General features: G+C 27.4%; 1 protein-coding gene across 1 annotated transcript; it reads left to right on the top strand.

Moving 5' to 3' along the window:
* Positions 1–11,561: 11,561 nt before the first annotated feature.
* Positions 11,562–13,332, top strand: LOC112511979 (xyloglucan galactosyltransferase XLT2). The gene has a single exon (XM_025117745.1). The coding sequence runs from the start codon at positions 11,674–11,676 to the stop codon at positions 13,117–13,119; it is 1,446 nt and encodes a 481-aa protein (XP_024973513.1). The 5' UTR covers positions 11,562–11,673; the 3' UTR covers positions 13,120–13,332.
* Positions 13,333–17,840: the final 4,508 nt, after the last annotated feature.

The raw sequence follows: 17,840 nt of genomic DNA, 5'->3' as shown, positions 1-17,840 counted from the left end.
TTAAGTACTTGTTCACCAAGACAACTTTTAGAGTTCCAAAACGGGACTATAGATTAAATAAGTCAAATTTTACAGATACACCCTTATTTATTTTACAACAGATTATAATTAAATAATAGATGCGTAAAATTATAAATATTTTTGTTTGATTACTTTCCTCTTGTATATCGTAGGAAAATCAGTCATATTTTCCCTATTGTTCATTTTTATTTTTATTTTGGTTTTGGTCGGATTGAACCGTGATTAACTATTTGAAATTGTTGGGGGCAACACCAAAGGGTATACCGAAGACAATGGGAATAGAAGGAACAAAATTAGAAAAAATGAAATAAGATTGATAAATTATCAAACTGCTAATGTTTAAAACATTACATAATTTTTTCATCTGTCTACTTTAAACCTGTGGATGTATGCACTCTTTTTGGCAAACCGCTGACAAAACAGTTTCCCGAGGCAAACTACCAGTGAAACCCTCCCTCGTTGAAATCTCCATCAGTTGCAGCACCTCCGATGAACCCACACCCTCTCGCACTTTATGCAACCCTCAACACACTCCACCGCACGCACACTTTTTCTTCCTCGACAACACACGGTCATAAAGCACCTTTCTCCTCCCCTGCCCACTCACAATTCTTCTTCATAGGCACACTTCTTCTCCCTCGGTAACACACACATGCAACCCAAACTACGGTTAGCCCAAACATGACTCGTGAGCACTCTATTTTCCTCCGACGACCCCCACATGCAACCCAAACTACGGTTAGTAGCACCTCTCTCTTCTTCTAGCTCTCTTTCTCGTCATAAACATGTATATTAAACATATGAAAAGACTGAAATACCCACATAGTTGAAGGAACCAAATCCATAACAAAAAAAATCTAAGAACTATTTTCATAAAAATAACATATGAGAGAGACCAAATCCGTAATCTACGAAAATTAAATCATATGATGTAATTACTTCATTCTAAACGCGTTCTGATATCCATTTATTTAATTACTATTTCTGAATTAAACTATCGAAATACAAATGGGAAGCTATTTTGTCGGCAAGCACTTTCCGGTGCGAACATAATGGGCCGCTCTGGGCCCACATAGGACTAGCCCAGTTGTATTGTAATGTGAATTGTGATGTGAGTGAGCCCATAACTGATGACCCTGCTTCCTCCGTCCCATCGCTATGTATGTAGTATGTAGGGTCTAATTAGTAATTACACTCATTAGTCACCATCACCCTATTTGCGATCCCCTTATTAATTAATGTGCATGTGTTGTGCCCCAATATGATTTAATTTTATCATCATTGCGTCACGCCTTATTATAATAAATTATTTTTAATTATTATCAGACCAAAGATTTAATTATTTCTTATAAACATAACTAAGTTTATTAAAACGTAATTTTAAAAATAGTGTTTTAGGAATTTATTATAATATTTATTTATATATTTTCAAATAAATGATTTTTTTAAACAAATCAATTAATCTATACTATATTATAAAACATTTAATAAAAAATTTTATTATTATTTTTTATACATGAAGTACTGTTTATTGATGCATATTATTTAAAATTCAAGATTACAAGTAAATTATGCGTAAATGTAACTTACTAAAGCTTTATGTTTGAATTCGTGTAACTAACTGCAGATAAATATGATCAAATTAAAGATAAACATCTCATTTTAAATATTAAAATCTAAAATATAATTAAGATAATCATTGAGTTATTATCTTTATAAAAAATTATACTTTTAAATCAAAACTAAATTACTTTGTTATTAAATCTAAATTTAGTTATAATAATAAATCTATATTATATTATAAAGCATTTGAAAAAAAAAACTATTAAAACTATTTTTTATGCATGGAATATTGTTTATTTATGCATATTACTTAAATTTCAAGATTACAAGTAAATTGTGTATAAGTACAACTTATTAAAGTTTCATATTTGAATTAGTGTAACTAATTACATATAAATATGATCAAATAGAAAATAAACATATCATTTTAAATATTGAAAATCTAAAATATAATTAAGATAATCACTGAGTTATACATAGTTAGTTTAATTATTATTTTTATAAAAAATTATATTATTAAACCAAAACTAAATTACTTTGTTATTAAATCTAAATTAAGTTATAATAAGAAATTGAATTAAAGAAGTTACACAAAAAAACGAGAACTATTAAATAGTTAATTTGATACTGATATTAGTTTATTTTTGTCAAATTTTTATGCTATATTCAAATTTACATTTCATTCAAAAATAAAAACATTATTGCTTTCTCAAAACCACATAAAATCGTATTATTGACAGAGACAAAAAATAAAAACTAAATATTAAAATCGAGATTTATCTCGTTGTATTGCACGAATACCCTTATAGTAATAATAAATAAATTATAAATAGTTGTATTGCACGAATACCGTATAACTTATCAACTAGTTTGTCGACGTAATTTTATACACTTAAAATTATAAATAACGCTTCTTATTTTATTTTTAGTAAAACCATTATTTCTAGTTGCCCATGAAACAAGATAAAATGTCAATAAAAGTGATATTGATGTGTTTGTTCAAAAGCCAGATTTTATATTTTAGAGTAAATTGCAATTCTTCTTTTGCGGTTTAGAAATTACGGTTTTTCTTCTAACATTTTTAGTCTATTGTTATTTTTATAATTATTTTTTTAAGCATGTAAAATGACCAAAAGAAAAAATAGTCAAGTATAAATATTTTATAATATAATTCAAATAACATTTATAAATAATTAATAATAATTATTATTATCTATTGTATAATTAAAATTAATTAATAATTTTAATTTATGTAAATTAATTTATACTGTATTATAAAACATTTGACAAAAACTCTTAAAAACCATTTGTCATGCATGAACTACTGTTTATTGATGCATATTACTTAAAAATTCAATATTACAAGTAAATCGTGCATAAGTACAACTTATTAAAGTTATATGTTTGAATTCGTGTAATTAACTGCGGATAAACATAATCAGATATAGGATAAACATCTCATTTTAAAATATAAAAAATCTAAAATATAATTAGGATAATTATTGAGTTCTAACAAAATACTTAATTATTATATTTATAAAAAATATTATTAAATCTAAATTAAGTTAAATTAAATTATAATAAAAATTTTGAAAAAAAAAATATATATAAACGTAAACTTTTAAATAGTTAATTTGGTATTAATATTGATATATTTTTTGTAGATTTTATATGATATTTTCAAAAATTTATTTTATTCAAAAATAAAAACATTATCGCTTTCTCAAAACCACATAAAAACGTATTTATATCTATATGGATAAAAAATAAAACGAAACATTGAAATGAAAACGTGTCTCGATGCATTGCACGAGTATCCTTCTAGTATTTATATATTTATCTATGATTAATACTTATCTATACTATATTATAAAACATTTAATAAAAACTCTTAAAAACTATTTTTTATGCATGAAGTACTGTATATTGACGCATATTACTTAAAATTCAAGATAATAAGTAGATTATGCATAAGTATAACTTATTAAAAGTTTACGTTTGAATTCCTGTAATTAACTGTGCATAAACATAATCAAATAAATGATAAACATCTCATTTTAAAATATAATAAATCTAAAATATAATTAAGATAATTATCGAGTTTTAACAAAATAATTAATTATTATTTTTATACAAAAATCATATTATTAAATCAAATATCAATTACTTCGTTATTAAATCTAAATTAAATTATAATAAAAAATTGAATTAAAAAATTATAAAAAAATAGAAATTTTAAATTGTTAATATATTTTTGTTTTTATGATAGGGCAAAATGCACAAAATAGCAATCAACTTTCATAAATTTCTTTATTATAACATTGTATTTTCAGTTTTTCTTATTACAACAATGTACTTTCAAACTATTTTTTATTAGAACATTGTACTTTAATTTTTTTACCCATTATAGCATTGGATAACATTTTGATTTAAATTTACTTATTATACCAAGTTTTCATTTCACCTCATTGTCCACGTAGACTGTCCACATGTACTATAGTAACGTGATTTTCTTACTACATCATTGTACTTTCAAAACTATTTTATTATAGCATCTACTAATTATTATTAAACATTGTATTTTTTATTTTAATATTTAGATATTTTACATGTTATTTAATAAATATATTAAATGAATTAAAAAAATTAAATTATTCATTAATATACTAATATCAATAAAACTAGTAGAACATAACTTATCTCGCTAATATTTTAAAAAAAATATGTGTTTTTTTGAAAAAAGGAAAATAAAAATTGTTTCTTTTTTACCAAAAAAATATTAACTTTTAAAAAATATATTATATTTGTTCAAAAAAATATTAAAAATATTTTTATTTTTAGTAATAAATAATAAATATTAAATATCATATTCAAAAATTTTATATCTAACCAATTTCATCAATTAATTTTTTTCTATTAAATTGATTTTTTTTGCATTGGTAAAAACAATTTTTATTGTAGTAATTTGATTTTTTTTAAATGTTAAATTTGATATCTGAATTAAAAAGAAACGAGATTTGAAATGAAAAATATATTTTATTGCATTAATTTTTGGAACAAAATAAATTTTAATTATTTTTCTATAATTATTTTGCAAGTTGGTTCCCAAAATAGGAATCATGTGCAAGTTGGTTCCCTAAAATGACGATTTTGAAAGTTAGTTTCCCAAAATAGAAATCAGGTGCAAGTTGAGAAAAAATAAAAATCAGATGCAAGTTGGTTTCCAAAATAACGATTTTAAAAATTAATTTCCCAAAATAAAAATTAAGTAAAAATTGATTCCATTTTGATGCAATTTTCTGGAACCAAATGGCTAAAGATGCTCGCCGGACAATCTTCTATTATTTGGCGGGAATTAACACCCCACGTTACTTCCGTTTATATAAGAGCCAACAACGCTGACGTTTTTGCTTGACGCCCGCCACTCAACGCTGCCCCAGAAACAGAATCTGTTGTAGTTGCATCACCTATATAGCCACGTGACCATCACATGATCATTAGTTACGTCGTCATACAGGCCCCCACGTGTCATCTCATTAATATGATTGTCTGCTCTTACCGTTTGCCTCTCTCTACGTGTCACCGTCACTGCTACTATTATTTACCTGGCTGCTTCTAAATTTTTTAAAAACATACACCTGTCAGTAAAAGGAAGATCCTTACTCTGTCGGTTGCTCTTGGCAACCGGTAACCCAGATGGACACGCCATTCCGTAAACCTCAGCTTCATCTATAATTGTATAACTTGCCCCAAGGTTTACTCTATTGACAAAATCGGTCCTCGGTTTCAGAATTATTACATAATAAACTTATTTTTTTCAAATTTATTGGAAATACATCGTGTGGGGTTGTCATAGGCTATTAGAATGACGTCGAACTTGTCAAATTGTTATAATAAACTTATTTTTATAAAATAATAAAATATATTATAATAAGTTTATATAACGTTTTTTAAATGTTATAATAATTTTTTTAAATCAATAACATTTTAATTTCACAATAATTGAAAAATGTTTGTAAAAACAAATGTTCTGTAAAAATATATATTCATATGACATTTTTAAAAAAATTCTATAAAATAATTAATATGATGATTTATATTAAAAATGTTTTTAAAACTTATTAATATAATTAAATGGAGGTGACAACACAAAGTTTCATAGGTGACAATTTCAAATCCTTTGTTATTTGTGGGAATAATTTGATCAATTTAAGCTATAATTAATTTAGGGTCGTTTACTAAATAATTATCCGGTAAGCATTTATTTGGTCATTTATCGTATCGGATGAAAATATTAATAATCGATAATCTTACACGATAAGTAAGAGCGATGACAAGAATCGATAGTCTTATCCGGTAAGCAAAATAACGACTATTACCGGTAAATACTTATCAAGTAAATTGTTGTATATCGTATCATTTTGATACATTAGAATCTTACCCATAAGATAAGTGATGATGTTGAATTTATCAGTAAATGTTTGGTTAAACGGCCTTTTAGAAATAAACTTATATATACATACATCACGTGAGATTTGTCTGTTTTAACTGAGATCCATGATACCATATTTTTACACTTGAAACTTCATAGCAAAACGTTATGAACGTAACCTTCATAGTGTTTTTGTTGTGAATGTTCGGTTATTTTTTACTTTTAGAATGTTTTACTGTGAAGTTTTTCAAATGTAAAAATTATGGTATCATGGTCTTACAAAAACAAGTTGACCTCACGTAAACTCAACATATATATATATATATATATATATATATATCGATTAATAATTCATATGTATGTCAGTAAATAAATGACAAAATTTTCCGTGAGGGTATTTTTGGGAATTAGTGCATGATTTATTTCTTGTTTTACGTTGTGGTCCATTTTTGTTGTTTGGGTTGCTATGTACTTTTATGGTCCTTTTTCCCGTTGGTATGGGTATGGAGTTTTTACCCATTATTTACCTCATGGCTGATTTTTAAGAGGGTAGGAAAAGATACCTAAAACTACTCACTTTTTTATGCTTTTTTATTTTAAGTATGCCTTCAAACGTATATTCCAATAAAGTTGGAAACCAAATAAAGAAAAATATAAATCAATTGATATTTATATTATATTATAAAGTATTTGACAAAAACTCTTGAAACTCATTTTTTATGTAGGAAGTACTGTTTATTGATGCATATTACTTAAAATTTAAGATTATAAGTAGTTTTACGTAAGCACAACTTATTAAAGCTCCGTTTTTTAATTTATGTAACTAATTGTAGATAAACATAACAAAATATAGGATAAACAATCATTTTAAATATAGTAAATCTAAAATATAATTAAGATAATCATTAAGTTATAACAAAATGTTTAATTACTATTTTTATAAAAATTATATTATTAAACCAAAAATAATTTTTTTTTGTTATTAAATACAAATTAAATTATAATAAAAAATTTAATTAAAGAGGTTACATCAAAAAAAACGAAAACTATTAAATAGTCTTCAAATTTATATTTCATTCGAAATTAAAAACATTACCGTCTTATCAAAATCACATAAAATCGTATTATATCGATAGATACAACAAATAAAAACTAAACATTAAATCGAGATTTTATCTCGTTGCATTGCAATAGTACTCTTCTAGTTTAAAAAATATATATCTACACATAGACATCAATCAACAATATTTTACCTATTTTATTTTATTTTTCTATTTTATGTGATTATAAAAAAGTAAGAGAGTATTTTACTTGTTATTAGTATATATTTAAACATGTTTATGAATGAGGTTTAGTTACTTTTATGGAGAGATGTATTAAAAGTTATATATGTAATAATAAGTTGTAAATGTTTTATAATATTGTATGAATATACTTTAATGTTAATATACTTGTAATAAAAAATTTATAAACTGAGTAAAAAAAAATAGAAAAAATAGTTATTGATACAGGTATCAAATTAAAAACAGTGAAATACTTATATATTATATATAACTGGTGCAATACAGTGCTATACATCTTCGATTATAAAGTTAAGAATTCAAACACTCAATTTTAATTATACGATTTTGCATCGCTAGATGTTTTACTACATTTAAAAGTATCTACTGTTTGGGTAGAAATTAGTTTTTTAAAATATAATTTTAGAAAAGATTATGCATTGTTTTTATTTTGAAGTTAAGGAATATGATGTAAGTGTCCAATAAAGAATAATCTATATTATATTATTAAGTTTTTTTATAATAATTCTTAAAAACTATTTTTATGTATTAATTACTGTTTATTGTTGCATATTACTTAAAATTCAATACTATATGTAGATTGTGCTTGAGTATAATTTATTAAAACTTTATGTTTGAATTCGTGTGATTAATTCCAAATAAATATAATCAAATACAAGATAAATATTTCATTTTAAGTATAAAAAATATATAATATAACTAAGATAAACAAAAAGTTCTGACAGAATATTTAATTGCTATACTTATTAAAAATATATATATTATTAATCCTAAAATAAATTAATTCGTTATCTATATTATATTATAAAACATTTGACAAAAAATTCTTAAAAATTATTCTTTATGCATGAAATATTGTGTATTAATGCATATTACTTAAAGTTTAAGATTACAACTAAATTGTGCGTAAGTACAATTTATTAAAGCTCCATTTTTGAATTCGTATAACTAACTGTAGATAAACATAATCAAATACAAGATAAAAATATTATTTTAAATATAAAAAATCTAAAATATAATTAGGATAATCATGAATTTCTAACAAAATCATTATCTTTATAAAAATTATATTGTTAAGCCAAAAATAAATTACTTTGCTATTAGACATAAATTAAATTATAATAAAAAAATTGAATTAAAAAAAATGTACAAAAAACGAGAACTTTTAAATAGTTAATTTGATATTAATATCGATATATTTTTCAAAATTTTATGATATCATCAAATTTATTTTTATTCAAAAAACGTTATCTTTATCGAAATCACATAAACCATGTTACATCAATAGAGACAAAAAAAATATTAAAATGAAGATGAATCTCGCTGTATTGCTCGAGTACCCTTATAGTTAAAATTAAACTAAATTATAATAAGAAGATGGAAATAAAAATTATATTTACAAAAACATTATATTATTGGATCTAAAATAATTTAATCCGTTATTAAAACCTTAAATTAAATTACACTAAAAGTATACAAAAAATTAGAACTTTTAAATTGTTAGTTTGATATTAGTATCGATAAAAAGTTTGATGTGTCTTAAATTTTTTATTTTATTCAAATATGGAAACATTATCGATTTCTCAAAACATTAAATTTGAGATGTATCTCGATTCATTGCACGAGTAAGTTTCTAGTAATTTAAAATGTATCAATATTTATGTCAAGTTAATTATATTTATAATAATTTAATTTTAAAAACAAGCGATGATCCATTTTTAAGTTTAGAAAGTGTAATGGTCTTGTTTGAGTTTCTAAAATTTGATCCATTATTTTGAAAAAAAAAATTATAGCTTCCAAAAATAATCATGTTTAAGTTCTTCACGTCGGTAGAGGGGTAAAACATGATCATTATAAAAATAAAGATTTATAATAAAATATTTAACAAAAATTCCTTAAAAACCATTTTTTTTAATGTAAAGTATTGTTTATTAATTCACATTACTTAATATATAAGATTACAAGTAATCATTAATAAATACAATATATTAAAGCTTAATGTATGAATTCATGTAATTAACTGCATATAAACATAATAAAAAATACGATAAACGTCTAATTTTAAATATAATTTTTTTTAAATGTAATTATAAAATTATTGAGTTCTAACAAAATACTTAATTATAAACTTTATAAAAAAATATATTATTAAACCAAAATAAATTACTTCGTTATTAAATCTAAATTAAATTATAGTAAAAAAATGAATTAAAGAAATTATATAAAAACGATAAATTTTAAATTACCATATCTTCATATGTATATTTTATTTTAAAATAAAAAATTTATCGTTTTCTCAAAACCACACAGAAATTGTATTATAACATCAACCGAGATAAATAAAATAAAATAAAACATTGAAATCGAGATATATCTCGTTACATTGTGTGAGTATCCTTCTAATTCATTTATAAATAATATACGATTTAACGCTTGTAATCTTGAAAATTAAGTGCTTACGAGATACAATCAAAATATTCTATAATGTAGTATAGATTTCTATAATAGAAAAATAATAATTATATTTAAGATAATTTATATTAGGTAATTTAAGGGTTTTTAGAACTTAATTCTTTCATTTGGAAAAAAAGTAACATATTATAAAATATGCAAATGTGTCGTATTTATTTAATGGTATGTTGGGTTTTTTTAGCTTAACAAAAATTCCTTATTAAACAAATGCATGATCAAGTATAGTCCCATATCATGATGGAATTTTGAGTTTCTATGCTTCATACATCCCATCTATAAAAATATATGCTCTAAATCTTGGTTATTAAAAAACTATGTTTTAACTATTTTTATTGAAAATGTTTATCTTTAAGTAAACAATTCTGTTGAATTTTATCGGTAAGTGCTTACTGGGTAAGTGTTAAGGTAAACGACCCCTAAATCATCAATTTTGTATTAACAGATTGAATCAATTTCAATAACTTGTCCAATCTACCTCTAGGTCACATACGTCAACATACAAGTTGTGTCAAAACATAAGAGACGGGGTAACTTGTTTGGGCAATTCAAGGGAACCAAAGCAAGTACTTTCAGGCATGTGGGTTTGAAGACCATTTAATGTTGGAAAACATCAAGCAGAACATCTCATAAAGTATGACGTACCTATAAATGATGTTAAAGCATCTAAATAAGCTAACGTTTAATGTGAAAAAGGAGCAATAAGGGAAGCTTGACTTTGGTTGTTGATCTTTAGTACATAAAATGATGCTTTTAACCACAAGGGAGATGTCTGATTGGTTTGAGCTTGAGCTCCAATGGTCAAAAGTACCTGGAGGTCTCAGGTTCAAATCCAAGGAAGAATACGGATGTTCAAATGTCGTGACTCCGGGCTATCTGCAAAGCAGGTGGTCACCATGGAATTAGTCGGCTCGCATTACGAGTTTAGATATCCATGTTAATAAAAAAATGATGCTTTTCTTTAAAAAAATTGTATTTTTTGTTAAAAGAAAGCATGTATGAAATAAGTTGTTTCATTGGATGTATGATATATACAACTGGAGTTAGGTATGTACTCGAATATTAGAAGAATGATAAGGATGTATTTTGATTCAAATTATCAAAATACGCTTTTCAGTATTCATGGCAAAAATAAAACCATGACATTTCCTTGGAAATACAAATAACTGACTAACTAAACTATCATGATTATTAAAAAAAAATATTTTCTCTTTTAGGGTCAAATAATACAATAGTTTGAAATAATTTTTGGATCCACCGGTGATTACAGGTACATTAGATATAGATAGGGACGGAGATAATGTATAGGGGGGACCCCAGTCAAAAAGTTAAAGAAAATTATCCAGATTAAAATTTATTTTTTACAGAACCTACGTTCACTCCCTTCAGTAGAATTTTCCACGGGACCCAGTCTATAAAATTACTGGATCCGCCACTGGATATAAAGGACAAGAGAACAACCATGACTTGTACATTGAAGGTTATTTTTCAAAAAAATACAACTTTGGAGCATATTTCTTGAATAATGAAGAGTTAAAGCATATTTTTGGTATGGAAACTCCTCGGTCATGGTTAAACATAGAAACTCAAGATTCCATCGTAAATGTATTTTTTTTGTCATTTGTAGGAGTTGGAGGACGATTTATGTAATTACGTTAAACTTAATGTTGGCAGATGTAATATGTGCTGAACCTGATAAAGAAAAGTAGAAAACTGTACCCTATATCTTCTCAACAAATAATCCCTACTTTCCCATTCTCTCTCTCTCAAGCTGCCACCATTAACCACCATTGATTGCCGTAAAAACAACGAACATCAGAAATCATTGAAACCCCACCATATATTCCGGCTTTACTCCGCCGGAAAGCACCTAAATTCATCACTCTCATGCTTCCTCTTTCCGATACGCCTCCTTCACCCCGTAAACCCCCAAACCCACAATTAGATCGGAAAAATTCCTTCAGTTTAATCAAACCTTATCTCCGATGCACATGGATTATCTTCGTTGTCTTCTTCCTCCATATCCTCCTCCTCTTAGCTGCTCGCAATTTCCACATATCCACCGCCTTAATTACCAACCGCCAACACCTCCCTGCCGTACCCGTCATCGCCGCCGTCGACGCCGACGTTACTCAATGCTCCTCCGGTAAGGTTTTCGTTTACGACTTGCCACCCTTTTTCAATACGGAATTGCTAGAAAATTGTCATGAATTAAACCCTTGGGGATCCCGTTGCGATACGTATTCTAACGGTGGTCTTGGACGTAGTGCTAAGAAACTCGCCGGAGTGATACCGGAGAGTGTTGTTGGGTCGTGGTATTGGACCGATCAGTTTGCATCTGAGATTATATATCATAATCGGATGTTGAACTACCGGTGCAGAACCCTAGATGCTGAATCTGCTACGGCATACTACATTCCATTCTACGCCGGCCTTGCCGTCGGAAAATATTTATGGACGAATAATTACACGGCAGAAGACCGTGATCGTCATTGTCGTATGATGCTAAAGTGGGTACACGAACAACCCTATTGGAAAAAATCCAACGGTTGGGATCATTTTATCACGATGGGCCGCATCACATGGGACTTTCGCAGGTCTAAGGACGACGATTGGGGATCGCGTTGCATTTATTTACCCGGGATGAGAAACATCACGCGTCTCCTGATTGAGCGTAACTCATGGGACTATTTCGACATCGGTGTTCCCTATCCCACCGGATTCCACCCCACCTCCACATCCGACGTCGCAACGTGGCAGGAGTTTGTCCGTACACGTACCCGCACAACACTCTTCTGTTTCGCTGGCGCGACACGCGGTCTCATCAAGAACGATTTTCGCGGACTCCTGTTAAACCAGTGTTACAACTCCTCTGGTTCTTGCCAGGTGGTGGACTGCGGCGGGTCGAAATGCTCCAACGGGACTTCATTGATCCTGGAGTCGTTTCTCGGGTCGGACTTTTGTCTTCAGCCGCGAGGAGACAGCTTCACGAGGCGGTCGATTTTCGATTGCATGGTGGCGGGTTCGATTCCGGTGTTCTTTTGGAACAGAACCGCCTACTCTCAATACGAATGGTTCTTGCCGGGTCGACCCGAGAGCTATTCGGTTTTCATCGACAAGAAGGAGGTTCTAAATGGGAAATCCATAAAAGGGGTTCTTGAGAAATTTGGGAAAGAGGAAGTGAAGGAAATGAGGGAAAAAGTGATTGAATACATTCCAAAAATTGTGTATGCAAAGGAAGGTTTGAAGGGCATGAAAGATGCATTTGATGTGGCTGTGGAGGGAGTGTTGAATAGAATCAAGGATCAAGAAAGAGATGGGTTCAAATGGTAATGATTTTGGCAACAATTTTCATTTTTTTTTTTAAGTATTGGATTAAATATGGTTATGAAGCATTTGTTTTGGGATGATCATGTGGTCATGACCATGATCATGTGGGATGGTAGATGTTAGTTTATAGATATACAAGAGGTGATATGATGAATTTGTGATGTAAAATGTGTACAATTTATAATATGCTACAAATAGATAATAATAATGATTGATTATGTTATGTTGTCTTTGATTTCATGAAGTGTAACTTAAGGTTACTTGATCGGAGTTTTTTTTACTTTGGTGGTTGTTGAATGATTTGATAGTTGTCGAATAGTTTGAAGGTTGTTTGATAGTAGTTGAATAGTTTGGTGCATAATGATTAAGATGTTTTCACGATATAGTGTAATAAAATATAATTGTTTGGTGATTGTTTACTTAGGACACTGAATGGTTAAGGTAATAAGAAATACACAAGATACAAAATCATTTAAAGGATTTTATAACTATTAAAAGAGTTTTTTTTTTTGTCAAACAAAATCCATTTATTGATGGATTTAGAGACGGAAACAACTTAACAATCAACAAGTATTGTGAGACCATTTTCAACCCATCCCTTAAGAAAACACTAAAATGTTAAGATTAGCATAAATTTAAGAAAATGTAATTAAGGGGTTGTTTTTTTACCTTTTAATAGTTTCATTAAAAGGTAACTTTTGAACCGTTAAGAGGTGAATCTTGTTTGGCAAAAAAAAAGTCTATCTTGTTTGGCAAAAAAAAAAGTTTGCCTCTTACTCTGAATAATTTTGTATCATGGATCTCCTTTAATCATTAAGAGCCTTAATTTTATAGTACAGAATTATCAAATAATTATATTTTATTTTGCATTATATCATGAGAACATCGTAATTATTTTACACCAAATTATTCAGCAAGTATCAAACAGTTTTTGAGCTTATATGGTGTTTAGGTTGATGGTTTAAGATGTATTGTTGTTTAATAAACTTTTTTCATTAAATTTAATGGAGCCATTTTCTCATTAACCTTACTGGAAAGTGAATATTAATGATGAACCTTGAGAGTTGACCAGTGACAACAATGATCAAATTTTTGTATCAAAAACCGAAAAAATAATGTTTTATAGTAGTTTTTTGGGTACGGTCAATATAAATGTATGACCACTTGGTTATTTTTAGAATTTTTATTTCAAAGGTTCATAAGCCGTTTACTAAATGCTTACCCGGCAAGTATTTATTGGACAATTTTCCTTACCGGATAAACATGGGAAAAGACAAAAATCTTACCCGGTAAGAGAGATGATAAGAATGGAGAGTCTCGCCCGGTAAGCGAGGGTGACGACTCTTATCCGGATAAACGCGTACCAGGTAAATTGATGCATAAGATACGTTTTGATGTACCATAATTTTACTCGATAAAATAAATTATAGTGTTGACTTTTAACGATAAGCGCTTACCGGGTAAGCATTTAAATAAACGGCTCCTTATTTTCAACCAATCAATATGCTAACTTTGAATCGAGATTTACGGTTTATTTGTAAGTTGTTGTATAAAAAAAAATGATTTATGATTAACAATCGGGTTGTGATGTATTACTTAAGTTTTAGAAGTGCGGTGAAAAATCTCATCTATCACAAGTTTAAATCTAGACGTTGTCAAAGTCTTTGTAGTCATTAAAGTTCTTTTGTGAATACTCCATACCATTTGTGATCACACGAAAAATTCATCGGTGCGTATAAACTGAACCAAAAATTCACTACTACCCGTAAAAAAAAGTTTTTATGAGAAACGAAGAGATCTACGTCTTTATATCAATCCTAATTGAATTTCAACAGTAAGTGTACCGGATTAATTATCTTTTAACACACAATTCATGTATGGACATGAGATTAAAAATGATTAATGATTCAAATATTTTTTTATGTTTCTCATCATAATTTTTCTTATTTATTTGTACAATATAACGAGATTCTGAAATCCCTACTTTATTTTATTATTTATAATTCTCGACTTTATTTTTATGAAGAAATCTAGAGATAATTGATTGTTATTTTATCTAAAACTATATGTCAATATGGGTATTATAAAATTTTAATTAATGGTTTGATTTATTTAATTTAAATTTTATTATAATTTAGATCTAAAATAAAAATATATTTTATTTTTAGTTTAATTATGATTTATTTCATCATTTGTTTCAAACTAAGGTGACGTTTGTTTTTTAAAAGATGCTGAAGTTTGAAGTCTGAATTCACTTCTGATTTTTAAGAGGTGGTGTTGTAGTCTGAAATCTGAATCAATCAGACTGTTTGTTTTTTGCGGCTGAAATCTGAAGTTTGAAGATGAGAGATCGAGAGTTGATATTGATCGACAGTTGACAGAGATGAGAGATCGAAACATAAGAGTTGATCTAGAGAAATCAAGCGTAAAGAGATCAGAGTAGGTAGGCGACGATTTGAAATAAGAGGTAATAAAAGGTTTCTCAACCACTTAAATTTTTAGACCTAATAAGAGCTTTTAAGTTCTTAAAAAAAAAAAAAACAAACATACTGAATCCTCTTATTTCTGACCAACTCAGACTTAAATAGACTTTTTTTATTAAAAACAAACAGCCCCTAAATGATATGAAATTAAAATATTTATTTGTGGTGGTGGTGGTGTTGGTTTCTGCGTCGATGGAAGGCAAGGCCCTGACCGTAATTAAGAGATAAAATGTGAAAAGCGGTGGGTTAGTGGTAACCAAGTAAACCCTGACTTGCGCCAATCTCGGACCATGTGACACGTAAGCGACACCTGCCCTATTAAAATTTTATAAAATTTTACTCTCTTCATTGGTTTTTAACCTTTGGGAATCTATTTATTTATTATGTAATTAATTATTTTTTTCTTATAAATAAGAAATTATATATTTAACATTTAACTAAGAAAATAACACTAATACGATTCGAACTTGGGTATGAGATGGAATAAAAGATTTGTAAACCAACTTTATTAAATAAAATTTATTCTCATTGTAGTTTTCAAAATACACACGGTGACACACAATATATTAATATGGTTACACTTTTTCACGAACCTATTCTTTTTACCTTTTGATGGAGGACTAATATGGTGGCACGTGCCACCATATACACCACTATAGGTCCGTCACTGAGACCGATATAATATTATAAAAACTAAAAAATATAGTTCTAAATGATATATATTTTTAAAAGATTACTAAAACTACAAAACTATCAAACCTTTTATTTCAAAAAATATAGTTCTAAATGATATATAAATAAAAAAATTGTTTTCTTCCATGTTGTTTTAAATGATCTATTTATATTTCCCCTTTTTTTCATCTCTGTCCCCTAAGACTTTAAGAGGCTGTTTGGATTATGGGAATTTGGTGGAATTGAAATGAATTGGAATGTCCAGTCATTTGACCCAATTTTAAATATGTTGTTTGGTTCACAAATTATAAGTGAAGGAATCATTTCAATTTCTACAAATTCATTCGGTCACTGATTTCACGATTCCACTTGATGTACCAAGTATTTCAAATTCCTTTCCTACGGATTCCTTAGCCCTCGTCCAAATTTCAGATATTAGTAATATAAGTGAACAATTTCAAATTTTATCTGATGTTAATAATGTAATTTGGTTTAATGGTAATTTTTTTAAATAACAAAAAAATCATAAAAGTTCATTTGTTGATATTTAATTCCAATTCCAAAGTTGAATTCCGTGAACCAAACAAAAAAATTCCAATTACGTTAAGAATTACATTCCAATTCCATGCAGCCAAACACAATCACAAAGCATGGTCAAATTCCATCAGATTCCATTTCATTCCCTCAAAGTCAAATTCTTTTGATGAATTCTAATTTCATCGAATTTCATTATACGAACCAAATGCCCCCTAAGTAAAAAAATCATAAAGGAGTTGTTTGTTTACCTATTAATATTTCTATTAAGAGACACACTCTGAATTGTTAAAAAGTGAATTTTGTTTGACAAAAAAAATTTGTCTTAATAGTTCTAGAACCCTTTGAATGATTTTGTATCATGAACCTCTTTTAATCATTCACAACCCCAATTTCATTGTAAACAATTACCAAACAATTATATTTCATTTTACACCATATTATAAGATTTTTTAATCATTTTGATCACTTAATAATTTTGCACTAAACTATTCAGCAATTGTCAAATAACCCTATTTCAAAAACACAACTTTAAAGCGTTAAACACAATTTTAAGTTAGAGTGGCGCTTGTAACTTGGGCTACCATTATCCATCTTTTCCAGTCTTTTTGGGCCTAACTAAATTCAAACCCAATAACAAGCCCAATGGACCTCTATTACTTTGACTCATAACCCAAAAGGCTCAATTCGACCGACATATTCTCCATGGTATTATTGTGTCTTGGAATAATGTTATGGAATATGTCATTTAATTACTACAAATATAAAATATGTTTTTAATATGTATCTAAAAGTAAAAAAATTTCTCAGTAACCCAATTCATATTTATTGAGCTTTTTTTTTAATTTCATGTAAAATATTAAAAGTATTGGTTTATAATTTTTCCTATTAAAATGATTTAAATATATGCTATAATTTTTTTTAAATTAAAAGATTCTTTTATTAATAATTTTTATTTTTATAATTTTATTCTTAGTACATGGTAAATAGAACTTTAATTTTTAAATCCAACGCCTGGTAATGCCATAGCGTACC

This window comes from Cynara cardunculus, assembly GCF_001531365.2.
Source record: "Cynara cardunculus var. scolymus isolate 2C chromosome LG 1, CcrdV1, whole genome shotgun sequence".
NCBI lineage: Eukaryota > Viridiplantae > Streptophyta > Magnoliopsida > Asterales > Asteraceae > Cynara > Cynara cardunculus.
The sequence above is the reverse complement of the archived record's forward strand: the minus strand, read 5'-3'. Positions and strand labels throughout refer to the sequence as shown.

Bases quoted from the DNA above. Each gene is read 5' to 3' on its own strand.
- LOC112511979 (XM_025117745.1), top strand. From the start codon at position 11,674: ATGCTTCCTCTTTCCGATACGCCTCCTTCACCCCGTAAACCCCCAAAC.